This window comes from Nicotiana tabacum, chromosome 17, assembly GCF_000715075.1.
Source record: "Nicotiana tabacum cultivar K326 chromosome 17, ASM71507v2, whole genome shotgun sequence".
NCBI lineage: Eukaryota > Viridiplantae > Streptophyta > Magnoliopsida > Solanales > Solanaceae > Nicotiana > Nicotiana tabacum.
In genome coordinates this window covers 85,030,289-85,044,161 of record NC_134096.1, presented here as the reverse complement: position 1 = coordinate 85,044,161, position 13,873 = coordinate 85,030,289, and the positions used below count along the sequence as shown (strand labels likewise).

The following is a 13,873-nucleotide window of genomic DNA, read 5'->3' as shown; positions in this document are numbered from 1 at the left end:
ACAACAACATCATAGAAGCATTCTCTAGTAGTCTTTAACACCTTTGATGATGATTTGAGTTGATTTCCCTTGAGTTTGGTTCTTGGGATCTTGGGATATGTTAGGGAGGATTTTGGAGAGTGTTTGGACGAAATTTGGGTGAGAAATGACCCGAAATGAGGCTTAAACATCTTTTAAAAGAGGTAAGGTCGGTGGTCGTCTCAAGTGGATCCCAACCGAGCTGCTTGCGCAATCTCACAAAAATACGGATATCTCTCTACTCCGATGTTGTATTAATATGTTGGAATAAAGACTCATAGATCTTCAATTTGGTATATAGCCTAACACAAATCGCAAGATATCAGTTCAAGTTCATTTGCCACCAAGGCAGCATCCAGTATCTACCTACCTTCCACAAATGCATTCTGGGAGGATGAAACAGTCATGTCAAGTACCTTCTTAAATCTGTTCCGCACGACTACTTATGTAAGTTCAGCCACCAAAGCAGTGACAACCCGTGTATGTGGCTGAGGTAAGTTACAAAATATGAACGCCCATCTAACCACGAGTCCAACCATATAAATTTCACCAAATTCCGACATCAACTCGAACCTCAAATCTTCAATTAAAGTCTTTGAAGATTTCTACCATTTTCAACACAATCTTTACCCATTTGAACTCAACAATCTTTCCATAAACCTTATTGATATGTATAAATAATACTAGTACACCCAAGAATCATACTCTTAATCTCCCATCTTTACCCAAACTCGAAATTGAAGACTAGGGGTTAGAACCTTACCTATTGGGTGAAGATCTTGTGATATTTCCTTGTTGGATTTCAAAGATTGAACAAGATCTTGATGAACAAAGCACTTGAGCTTCTTCCTCTCTCTAGAAAACTCTCCCTTCTCTCTAAAAATGTCATATTTTTGCTCCAAAATGAGTCCCAAAGCCTATTTATCAAAATGGGATTGGGTTATGAAAATAGAAAAATTAACCCTCCGAAAGCAGGTATGCGGTCGCATAATGGACCACATAATGGGTATGCGGGCCGCAAAGATGATCGCAAAATCGGTGCCCAGAACCTCTTCTGGTCCATTCTGCGACCAGTTTGCAGTCGCAGAAGGAGTTTTACGATCGCATAATTGGTCGCAGAATTGCATATTTCCAGCTTTTGGTAATTTGGTCATAACTTCTTGTAGGAATGTCCAAATAACGAACGGTTTGAAGTGTTAGAAACTAGAATCACATTCCATAATCTCTTGGCACATTGGCCGTGTTACATATTACACATTTCTCAGTACGTGATTCGTATTTCATGTTTCACATTTCATGCACACCTTTTTACTTTCAACCATCATCATGGACTTTCCAACAACAAGACATTTCTATTCAAGACATTTAAGCATACATTTGAGCAAATAGGAGTCTTAGGCACATCACGATTTCTTACACAATCTTTCATTAGCTTTCATATGAAAAATAACTTGAAGTCAAGGCATTTAGATATGCAACCCATACTTTTAACACATTCTCAAATAGTAGTACAGCATAACAAGAGTATTTGAATTACATATTGATCATGGATGTCTGTTGACACTAGCTTATTCGGGTAATCGATTCACAATGAGCAACTCGGGACTTACATGGATATTATGGGGTTCAATTTTTAAGAGAAGAGTTTAGCCAACATACCTCAATTGAGATTCCTTAACTCTAAAATGTTGCGGAAATCATTGCAACTTCAATCAATTTTAGAAAAGTAAAAAATTTAATTAGGAGGATGATCATGGTTCTAGCTCATTTGAGCATTTTATCAAGCACTAGGTGTACATTAAGGTTTCAAGGTCCTTTTATGGAGAATTCCTTCATCCCACAGGCCCTTGTTTATTATTTTAGCTCAACAATCTCCCTACATCCCATGATCAATCATGTATGCAAAATAATCCACTCCCATACCCATGAATTATCTTACTAATTGCCCATTTATAGTTAAATTTCGAAATTAAGAGATAGGGTATAGAATCTTACCTCTAGGATAAAAACCTAGTGTGCTTCCCTTGTTAATTCTTCCAAGATTTTAGGTAAGATTGGGAAAAAATTGATTGAGGAACTCTCTCCCTCTCTAGGGCCCTTTCTCATCGTAGAGGTAAGATTCTGAAAATGGGTAATTAGCAAGATAATGTTTGGGTATGAGAGTTGTTTATTTTACATGCATGTGTTATCAAATGGGTGTAGGAGGATTATTGAACTAAAAATGGTAAGGAATGGGTTGTGGGATGATGGAATCCTCCATAAAAGGACATTGAAACCTTAATGCACACTTAGTGTTTGATAAAATGCTCAAATGAGCTAGAACCATGATCATCTTCCTAATTTTGGTTCAACTTATTATATTTCTAAAATAGATTGAAGTTGCTAAGAATTCCAAAACATTTTTGAGTTTAAGAAATCTCAATTGAGGTATGTTGGCTAAACTCTTCTTTATGAATTGGAACCTCAATATCCTTGTAAGTTCCAAGATATTTATTACAAATTGAGTATTCCGAATATGTTTTGTGATAAAGATATAAGTTTAATTCATGTTTGAAATGCTCTTGTCATGTTGTATTATAAATTGAGGATGTGTTCCAAATTATGGATTGTGTATGTACGTGTTATGATTCCAAGTCGTGATTTATGTAGAAAACTATTATGCCAAACTGTGTAGAGATTGTGATGTTGGTTACACCTCCACCCGCATATATTGGGGTGAGGCGGCAAGGCCACTTTGTGTATGATTTTGGTATTGTTGTTGCACCACCACCCACCTATATATATTGGGGTTAGGCGGCACGGACGCTTTGTGTAGGTATTGGTATCGTTGATGCATTTCCACCCGCATATATTGGGATGAGGTGGCGGGGCCGCTTGTGTGAAAATGGGTATTGTGTTTACACCTCCACCCGCATATATTGGGGTGAGGCGGCAGGGCCGTTTGAGTAGAGATTTGGTATTGTGCTTACACCTCTACCTTCATACATTGGAGTGAGGCGACGAGGCCTCTTTGTGTGAAAATGGTTACATAGGATCTCATCTTAAATTCTATAAATGTTAATGATAGCACTTGATGAGCTTGCTTTAGTTTAAACGGGTATCTATGTTGTTCTATTGTCGCCTTGATTCATCATATTCATACTGTATTTTCGAGTTCTTAAATTGGTGTTTGGGTTGATTACTAGTACTATTCAACATGTATTAACGTCCCTTTTTCTGCGGGCGCTGTATCTTTAATGGATCCAGGTTGTTCCACAGCGGAGAATACTGACCGGTGATTGCAGTGCTCATTCTTCCCAGCTGACTTTGTGAGCCCTATCTCATTTCGGGGTTGTGCATCTTTTGTTTAGTATGCGTTATCGTGTTTTGAGGTATAGCCGGAGCCTTTTTGCCAGCACTATCATTGTACTCTTTGGTATTTATAGAGGCTCAGTAGACTAAGTGTGGGTTGTATATGGGTGTTGGGAATGATAAACAAGTTATGTTGTGATTAAATCACTTGTTCCACTTTGAACCATGAAGGTGTGTGTGTTTTGAGATCTTAAAATGAAGTAATTTATGGTAAGAAATTGGTATTGCAGACATGATCATCTTATTGTCCGATTACTGAAGATACACACGATGTGCAAACCAATCAAAATATACCCCAGTACGTATAATATAACAATTTAAAATGTGAACACGAAGCAATGGTGGGATTACGCTTCACGAATGCGGCCAACACTACGCGAACGCGAAGAGCAAGGGGCCTGGGAGGGGAAAACTAGGGTTGTTCTATGCGAACGCGAGCCAAGGCTCACGAACGCGATGGCCAGGGGGATAGACCATCGCGAACGCGTGCATCCGCCCGTGAACGCGAAGGCCTTTGGCCGCTGCTGCTTCACGATCGCGTCAGGTGTTTCGCGAACGTGATGAACACCTGACGCTCAAACTTTAAAATATTCCCAACACGAGATTTCACCCATTTTTCACCATTTTCTCATTAGGGCTCCACCCACGGGTAGTGCACCCTGGGTCTGATATACAACAGCTACCTGCCCATGAGCCTGTGCGGTAGGGGTCTGTGCTCCCCCGCCCGCTTGAGATGTGACTGGGTCTGCCGGAAATAAACTGGCCTGAGTCATAGTGTCCATGAACCGCAACATACGACCCATGACATCCTGGAATCCCAATGCAGATGTGAAATCCACCGGAGCTGGCTCTGCCACAAGCACCTTACCTTATTTCTCAATAATGGGATTCTCTGCTGGACCCGCTGGCGGCATAACTGGAACAGTCCCTGGACGTCCTTGTCCTCTACCATGGGCTGGAGCCCTCCCTTGGGCTCTGCCTTGTCCTCTAACAACTGGGGGAGTAGCTCTTCCCTGGTCTGGAACCTCATTAGAGCGCGTTCTCACCATCTGTGAGAGAATAAGAGAAAGATATTTAATACTACAGCAATTGCACGATGGAATATGAAGAAAAGTAGTTTTCCTAACACAAATTCTCACACACACATTGCACATGACTCAATCAAGACAATTCTGTTCAACTTTCAAGTCAAGTAAGCACATATAATTGAAAAACTTTAAGCAATAATGCATTAAGTGACATACAAGTCAAACAACTAAGAAAAATGCATCACAGAGTAGGCTTTTTATTTTACTTAGGCATCACAATTCAAATCAAATACAATAGAAAGACAGAGCGCATTCCATAGCCTAATATACCAGCACCAAACATGTCAACAGGTATCTCAGAGCAACTCAGTTTTCTTCCTATCTTACTCCTTAAAAAAACCTGATTCAAGCTACACCCTTGGAAAAGAACCGACGCCCAAAGAAAAACCAAGGGAGTGCCTAGTTGGATCGGGCTGCACGCCGTAGCAGTACCTGGATCGGGCTGCACGCCGCAGTAATATATGGATCGGGCTGCACGCCGCAACAGTATTTGGTCGGGCTGCACGCCGCAACAATATAGCGCTTGGCTGTAGGAGCTCCTCCGGAGTCTGTACACATCCCCAGTGAGCGCAGGTACCTTGAGTGTGAGTATTGAGGCTGAGAGCCGAGCGATTGAGCTATCGAGATAGATAAGTGACAGTAGCCCCTGTGAGGTTGTGTATGACTTTTATTTATTGATGCATATTGTTGCTAGTCATTTCTGTTGTGATGGTTTGAAGGACTTATACTATTTCATATGAGCTGAAACGTTTTGATTTTAAAGAACTGGTTTGAAAGCATGCCTAAATTCCTCTACTGAAATTTCTGAAAAGAACTGTATTATATGTTTCTCGGCTTTGTTTTCTTAGTTCCTTATTTATTTCTTTTACTTGCTGAGTTGGTTGTACTCATGCTACACCCTACACTTCATGCGCAGATCTAGGTGTGTTTGATAACGGAGGTCGTTGAGTTCGGGTGCGATCGAGCACCGGAGACTACGAGGTAGCTACCGGCGTCCGCAGGACCTTGTCTCTCCTTCTATATTTCTTTCTATCTTGTATTGATACTTAGACGCTAGTTGTATTAGTTTGGTTATTTAGATGCTCATGACTTAGTGACACTCCAATGTTTGGGGCTGGTTCCGCATTTTGATTTTTATATCGAGTCCAATAGTGGTTTTTATGATATGAAAAAGTTTAAAACTACCTTTTATTGAACTACTGAAGTATTTTGGGAAAGTCGGCTTGCTTAGTACCATCGATAGGCACCATCACGACAAGTTAGGTTTTTGGGTCGTGACATGTTCCTTTTTGATGGTGTACATGTGGATGGTGAGAAACCGGCAGGTTTCTGGTTGATGTAGACTTTGCAAAAAACTAATCAGTGGTTTGGTTTGGTGTTTGACATTCTTAGGAAAAGTTGGACAATATTTTATTTGGTTATTAAATTTGATCTTTACTTGCAATTTTCTTGATGTTTACTTGATTTATTTGCATATCTTATTATATGTTGGATTGTTGGATGAGGAGGGTACATTATGTTATTGTGTGCACCAAGGTTGTTTTTATCTATGATTTATGACTTGATCATATTATTATTTTGTACTTGGTGAAGTTATGAACTGTATAGGTGATTAGCGAGTATCATTTATAATTATTGGTTTTATTATCTCTATGAAGTTAGTCATAATACATGCTGAGTACATGGGGTCAGTTGTGGTGCCTTGGAAGTATTCATTTGCAATACTCCTTGATGGTACTAAGGTTCTTTTCTCCACTAAACGTGAAATTAGGGAAAACGCCCAAAAAGTCTCCCCGGGACCACGTCTCGGAATCAGGTAAAAATTACACATTATGAACACCCATTCACTCACGAGTATACTCGAACAAAAATTATCTAAATTCGACGTCAAATTCCCATTCAAATCTCAGGTTTTCAATTGGGGAACCTTTTCCCCTATTTCCAAACTTCTACCCTCAAATTCCTTAATTAGACGAGGAAAACAACAATAGATTAATGTATTATGATCAAAATAGAGTTAAAATTAGTTACCCAATAGTTTTCCTTCAAAATCCCTCGAGAAATCGTCTCCCACCGAGCTCTAAATTGAATTTTGTGTTATGAAATTTCAAACCCTCGAAATCCCCTTTTCTGCCCAGCGATCCTCGTACCTGCGGCCGTTTCTCGCACCTGCGGATACCTCACCAGTGGTCCAAACAGCGCATCTGCGCATCTCATTAAAGCAGCCACGCTCCGCACCTGCGCCCACGTTTCGCACGAGTTTATTGATTATCATACTGACATGTTCTCTAACTTGTCCCTATTAAAAATAATTGTGATTAAGTTTTATTATTTACTGAGCTAGAGACTTACTCCCCGTTATTTTTTCCTAGAGACTGAAGCTGATACAGGCATGGATTTCGTTAGCTAGAGCCCACAAGTTGGCATTTTTGGTAAGCCCCACATTGCTTAGCATGGGCAAAGATTTTATTTAATTGCTACCGTGCTTTATCTAATTTATCTTAGAGTCGCTCCATAGACATTTTTATCAGTTTCATCAGTATTCATTTGTTATTATGGACTAGCGACTAGTATTATAATTTTCTATATTTTAGAGATGGATTTAGCATTATTGTGTTGACAAAGATGGAAAATATTGGTGTAGACTTGTTTTTTGTTAGTTTATAAAGGTTACGACTTGTTTTGATTGATATTGGTTGACTGTCTTATTGATATATGAGACAGATTTATTTTGTGTGGTTCTAAAATAGGGGAAGATTTGTCCGTTTTTTCTTAAAATACCGGTGAGGTTTAGTTAGAGTACTTGCTTCTAAGCGACGGTCATAATTTTTATAATGAATAAGACAGTCCCTTGATTAGAAAGAGTTGCGAATGCAAGCGACCAGGTATATCAAACGTGGATTAAACATCAATATAAAGCTGGGCCGGCAAGGCCATCATAACTACTACATCTGACAAACCCAAGCTGACGAACTCTGAGTACTGTATGTGGAGGTCCACTAATAAAGAAAACTCCGAAGGAGGTTGTCTCAATGAACATGAAATTAGCAAGGTGAGACGATGAATAAAAAGAATAACAGACAAGAATTTTCTGTTAAATCTTTAACTCAAATAGTATGATTTATAAAGATGTTTAAGTGCAGACAGCAAAGAAGAGGAGTTTACCTTATTTTCTGAAAGTCGATAAGTCGAGCTGTAGACCTTATGGGATTAAAAGTCCTGCATTTGCAACCATGCAATTTACATATTGGTGGAGGTGAAAATTTTCCATCTGGAAAGTCACGAGTAATACTGGTTCCGCATTTAGTACAGGCAAAATCCATTTGCATCACCAGAGGCTTGACTGTGCTGACTTTTACCACTGTACCACGTACATAGACAAGCCTATCTGTCAATTGAAAGCATCATACTCAATTATTTAGAATCTAAGCAGCATTTAACCAGTGTTATCAAAGGCGTAAAGCGCAAAAAAGCTCTAACGTCTACTGGGGCTAAGCGCAAATAAAGCGTGAGCTTTAATTTAAAAAAAGGCGCAAATGGAGAAAAACTACAAATGTGTAGTGTAGTCCAAGACTAATATCTATAAGCATGAATACCAAATGTACACAAAGAAATTGAAGAAAATTTATTATAAAATAAAATATCAATTATTTAGTGTCGCCTCTTCAGGATTACGCTCATCGGTAAGGAAAAGTATGCCTTAGAGCCTTGATGACAGCACTGAAGCGCCCCCTAAGCGAGGCGAAGCGCTCAACACGTTTTGAGCCTCGCTTTAGGGCTTAAGTGCGACTTAAGCCCTAACTTTGATAACGCTGCATTAAACTACTTCATATCTAAAGAGTAAATGTAAAGTTGAATATCATCTTTTACCAATATAAGCGGCTTTTAGGTTCTTCAATGCAATTACTGATTCAGGGTAGTTGTGGAGGCGGATATTTATCTTCACAAAATCATCAAAACTTTCATCTCCCAATTTCTCAAAGAAAACCTGCTAGCATCAGCAACACACTGATACAACTAAGATAAAACGATATAAATATGTGAATAAATTGAATTTCATAAATATAAACCTACTACCTTGTGTAATGAAGCACTCATACACAACAGAGCATCTTTAGGTTTACTCTCTAAAATTACACAAAATTCCTGTAGTTCAGAAAGTTTACGGAACTGGAGAAAGTCCAGTGGCAATGAGAACGTGCCATCAACCTCCTTCACCTAGAAATAACAATTCAATGTCAGTCCTTCACCTTTATCATGTGGTAATTAAGACCTCATACTCGAGATCCCTACCGGCAAAGTAATTCGCCAGTCCATAAGGTGCCCCGATATGACTAACAACGAGGCCGAGTATGAGGTCTTAATTTCAAGATTGAGACTAGTACTTAAATATGGGGCTAAGCAGTTGAAATTTCGTTGTGATTCACAGCTCGTAGTCAACCAAGTCACAAGGATTTTCCAAATCAAAGAACAAAGGTTTCAAAAATATCAAACAGAGATTTTTTAAAAAATGCAATAGTGATATTTTGGCCCAGCTGATTTTGGGATTTGGAATTTTGCTAAAATGTAGGTAAAATCTATGGTCAAATATGTGTTTACCAAATAAAACCCAAATTTATTTTGACAAAATTTATGGCCAAACAGGGCTTAAGTTACGAGTTCGGCCGATGAAATTTATCTTAGATACATACATGCATTGCCAATGGAAATTCTAGCGGCTAGAGAAACATAGTCAATCGCATCCACAGAATAGATTGGCTTTGGCGTCTTCGGACACTTTCCCTGGTTTCTGTTCTGCTTTCTCAGCTGGTATTTGACAACATAAAGAAAAGAAACTAAAGGGAAAGAATAGTACGTAGTACTAACAAATTAATAGAGCTCCCAACTCATTTTGTATCGTATTTCGAGAACATAATAGAAAAAAGAAGAGGACGAGATATGCAGATCTTGAATGTAAAACAAGTAGTAAGAAGCAGCGTGTGGTTTTGGGATTTGACGAAGAAGAATAAAGGGAGGAAAAAAAGGAGAAAGATGCCGTTGACTGAAGCTTTCATACTGTTGGTTTCGACCAATTTCTCAGTCCAATTGAAATTGGAGATACACAATCTCAAGTTTCACGTGTGCGATTGTGAAAGACATGGCTAGCTATTTTTTGTGATATATAGGTGATGTATTTTGCTAGTTAATGTACAAATGTTATGTATTGATTATGTACAAACCTGGATAAACTACAGGTAACGCTACATCGATTCAAGGAGTAGACCTTGCAACATGTACCCCGAGATCAAAACAACGAAGTCGATGCTCTAGCTAACTTGGGGTCGTTCGTTGATGACGATGAGTTCAACTCGGGAACGGTCATGCAACTCATGAAATCGGTAGTGGAAGAAGGAATAAGTTATATGTATATGTGCAATATGAAATCCATTATGAACACATTTATTGCGTGCTTCTATTGTGCTCCACTTAGAATTTTTACACGTTATAAATACAAAATTCTTATGAAGTTAAAATTGAGAGACATTCAGTTTTTGAAGTCAACCAATTCGGACGATAAGGAATCAAAGAAGTGAAGTTTTTCTAACAGTTCCGTAGCCTCTCGAAGAAAAATACAGATGTCTCCGTACCTATTCGCAAGACTCTACTAAACCTGCTTATGACTCGTAACACCTATGAACCTAGAGTTCTGATATAAACTTGTCACGACCCCAATTTCCCTCCATAGAATGTCGTGATGGCACCTAGTCTCTACGACTAGGTAAGACTAACAAATAATAATAACTTGGCAGAAACAATTATCAAAATACTAAAACAAAGCTAAATAACTGATATAACCTTCCACTACAAACATAATCCCAACAATACGCTCCCTAAAACCGGTAGAACTGAATTATAAGATATATTGAGTAAAACTAGGATAACTACTGCATCACTGTCTGAAAGAACTATAACAACAACAGAATAAAAGGGAAGGTGACTTCGAGGACTACAGATGTGGAACATGTATACCTTGAAATCTCCCAAGCAACAACTCAATCAACTCTAGCATCCGACACAGGCAGACGTACCTGGATCTGCACAAAAATGTGCAGAAATATAGTATGGGTATACCATAATGGTACCCAATAAGTATCAAGCCAAACCTCAACAGAGTAGTGACGAGGCCAGGTCAAGACACCTACTAGGATATAAATAGAGAGTATGAAAATGTAATAAGGGCAAATAATGGAAGTGAAGAAATAACTAATACGAAACAAGATAATAACGTGAACTAATACCGGAGATCAACATGGAAATAGCAAAAAAAGAAGCAACTAAAAAGACTACAATGATCATATATGGACATCAACTGCTAGAACAATAAAGAATTGAAACAACAAGAAATGTTTCCACCAAAACTCTTTGGAACATGGAATAAACAACAATAATCATAACGAGGTACCGCCTCGTGTACAATAAAATCACAACTGAGGTACTTCCTCGTATAATAAAGAATCACTATCGAGGTACCGCCTCGTATAATCAAGAATTACAATCGAGGTATCGCCTCGTATTCACATTTCTCAACTTCCATCATAATCTTTCCTTATACCACCGCGCGAGCCTTACATTTGAAATAAGTTTTGAAAATAGTTTTCCCAAAATAGCTACATGCACTTTAGCCCAACTTATGACACCATTTGCCCTCATATTTTATAAATATCATTAATACTTTCAAAATATCATTCTGCATCATCACCAATTTACAAGAGTCATATAAGTATTTTCTATAATATTTTCATAAATTTTAAGGCTTTAAAATTAATTTTTCTTGCATTTAAATTATTCAAATATTTATTAATTACTCCTTCAAATTATTTGTGATGAATTAATCATCCAAACTTAATACTTTTGAGTACTTTAATTTAGAACATTACGGTTTATGGCTCTATGTACTAGTTAGTATTCAAACCGAATAAACCAAAACCGAAAGGAGAAAAATTAAACCATACTGAGTTTAATTAGGTACGGTATTGATATAGAATTTTAAGAAATTGAATACCGAAAATACCGAATCGAAATATCTAAATAACATACCGTACCGTACCGACCCACGATCACCCCTACCTAGAAGAGAGGGTATAATTTGACAATCTCACAACCCACATGTTCTTGCCCCTATTCAGACATAATGCTTAAAGTACACAACTGCAATTTAAGCAAATAACTCAACAGCAAAAGAATGCCCGATGTGGGTCCTAACAGTACCAGCACAAAGCCTAAACATAATTTATAACATAAATCACAGCTCAAATTCTCTGACACATAGAGTAGACATGAGTAATAGCAAGATTCAGTGACTACACAGTTTTACGGAATCAACCGAGTCACAATTACTATAGTGCACGCCTACACGCCTTTCACCTAGCATGTGTGTCACCTCAACACCAATCACATAACACGTATTTTAGGGATTCATATCCTCATAACCAAGTTTAGAAGTGTAACTTACCTCAAACTGTGCAAATATCTACTCTAACAAGCCCTTGCCTTAAGAATCGTGTTCCGAACGACTCAAATCTAGCCACAAACAACTCGATACAATCAACACAAGCTATAGGAATCAATCCATATGAAAAAGCTAAATTCTTTAACAAAAGTCAAAAAGTCAACCACAGGCCCTCATCTCGGAATCCAACAAAATTAGAAAAATCAGAACACCCATTCAACTACGAGTCCAACCATACCAAAATTACTCAATTCCGATCAGAACTCGATCTTCAAATCCTCAAAGTTAAGCCTATGAAGTTCCTACAATTTTTTCCAATTTCTCTAACTCAAAACACTAATTAAATGATAAAAATAATGATAGATTCACGTATATTAACCAAATCCAAGTTAGAATCACTTACCCCAATTAATTCCTTGAAAATTCCTCAAAGAATCGCCTCAATCCGAGATCCCAAAATCCAATTATGAAATATAACTCTAACCCTTGTTATTGATATTTAACAGTCTGCCCAGATGTTCCTCTAAGAGATCGCAAAATTTTCCTCGCGATTGTGAAGAACAAAATAATATGTCCTAAAAAATAGCCTATGTGAACGCGATGATCAAGTCATGAGCGCGATGGTCATCACACCTGACCCTACGCGAACACGTTCATACCTGTGCGATCGTGTAGGCTTTTAGCGTGACGCCCATTTGACTACTCCTATACGCGATCGCATGGACCCTCTAGCATCCGCAATGCCCTGAGCCTCACAAAGCTACGCGAACACGAACACACTATCGTGAACACAGAGAACAAATCCCCAGCTGCCAATAATAACTCTTCGCGATGAAGTCTCCTTCTCCTCGATCGCGAAAGAGGAAACTAGCAACAGAAAATCATCAGTCCCTCAAAGTTCCAAAATGCACCGAACATGATCTGAATCACATGCAAGGTCCCCGGGACCTCAATCAAACATACCAACAAGTCATAAAACATCATACGAACTCACTCGAAACCTTAAATCACATCAAATAACACTAAAACCATGAATCACACGTTGATTCAAGCCTAATGAACTTATGAACTTCTAACTTCCATAACTAATGTCGAAACATACCCAACCAACTCCGATTAACCATAAATTTTGCACACAAGTCATAAATGACACAACAAACCTATTTCAACTTTCAGAACTAAAATTCGAGCCTGGTAACTAAAAGTCAACTCTCAGTCAAACTTCTCAACTCTCTAAACTTCTATTTTTTTAACTTTTGCCAATTCAAGCCAAAGTCACCTACGGACCTCCAAATTAATATATGGACATACTCCTAAGTCAAAAATCACCCTACAGAGCTATAAGAACTATTCGGTCAACTCTTTAAACTTAGGCTTCCAACCTTGGGACTAAGAGACCCAACTCATTCTGAAATATCCCTGGAACTAAACCAACCACCCCGGTGAGTCACATAACAACAAAAGAGCACAGTAGAAGCAATAAATGGGGGGAACAAGGCTATAATACTCAAAACGACCGATCGGGTCGTTACATGAACCAACATTCCAGTATTATAAAACCATTTCAAGAACCATTACAACATCCATTTCAGAAATTCGACTAACATTTAATACGTGGTTTAAGAAGATCCAAAAAGGTGAAGGTAGTTCAACAGATCCACATGGAACACGTCATAACACAATCGATCCTTACCTTGAAAGAAATATGCTAGGTTGCTATACTGATTTTGTTGATGACAAATGGTATGGTGTTCTACGTCCCTTAGAAAATAAGCCTATCAATATACACACTGATCTCAAAGTTGCAGGGCATATTATTGAGGGGGAAGTGCATTCTACAATGCCTGAAGGTATGCGAATTTTGGTTAAAAAACTACAATGGGTTCCCCTTTACTCAAAAAGATGTGATTATAAAGTACTATGCCAT

At 38.3% G+C, this 13,873-nt stretch overlaps 1 protein-coding gene across 1 annotated transcript; it reads right to left on the bottom strand.

The window, feature by feature from the left end:
* Window positions 1–3,547: 3,547 nt before the first annotated feature.
* LOC107813320 (putative DNA helicase MCM8) lies at window positions 3,548–9,958 on the bottom strand. Its single transcript, XM_016638570.2, has 5 exons — window positions 9,149–9,958; window positions 8,535–8,675; window positions 8,328–8,445; window positions 7,623–7,845; window positions 3,548–4,418 (listed from the first exon to the last, which is right to left on the bottom strand). Exons 1-5 carry the CDS (start codon window positions 9,152–9,154, stop codon window positions 4,412–4,414), a joined length of 495 nt encoding a protein of 164 aa, XP_016494056.2. The 5' UTR covers window positions 9,155–9,958; the 3' UTR covers window positions 3,548–4,411.
* Between the last annotated feature and the right edge of the window lie 3,915 nt (window positions 9,959–13,873).

Excerpts from the sequence above, each read along its gene's own strand:
- LOC107813320 (XM_016638570.2), bottom strand. Across the intron at positions 8,446-8,534 it reads TGAGTGCTTCATTACACAAG|GTTTTCTTTGAGAAATTGGG; the intron begins GTAGTAGGTTTA and ends TGATGCTAGCAG. Across the intron at positions 7,846-8,327 it reads CCTAAAAGCCGCTTATATTG|ATAGGCTTGTCTATGTACGT; the intron begins GTAAAAGATGAT and ends TTCAATTGACAG.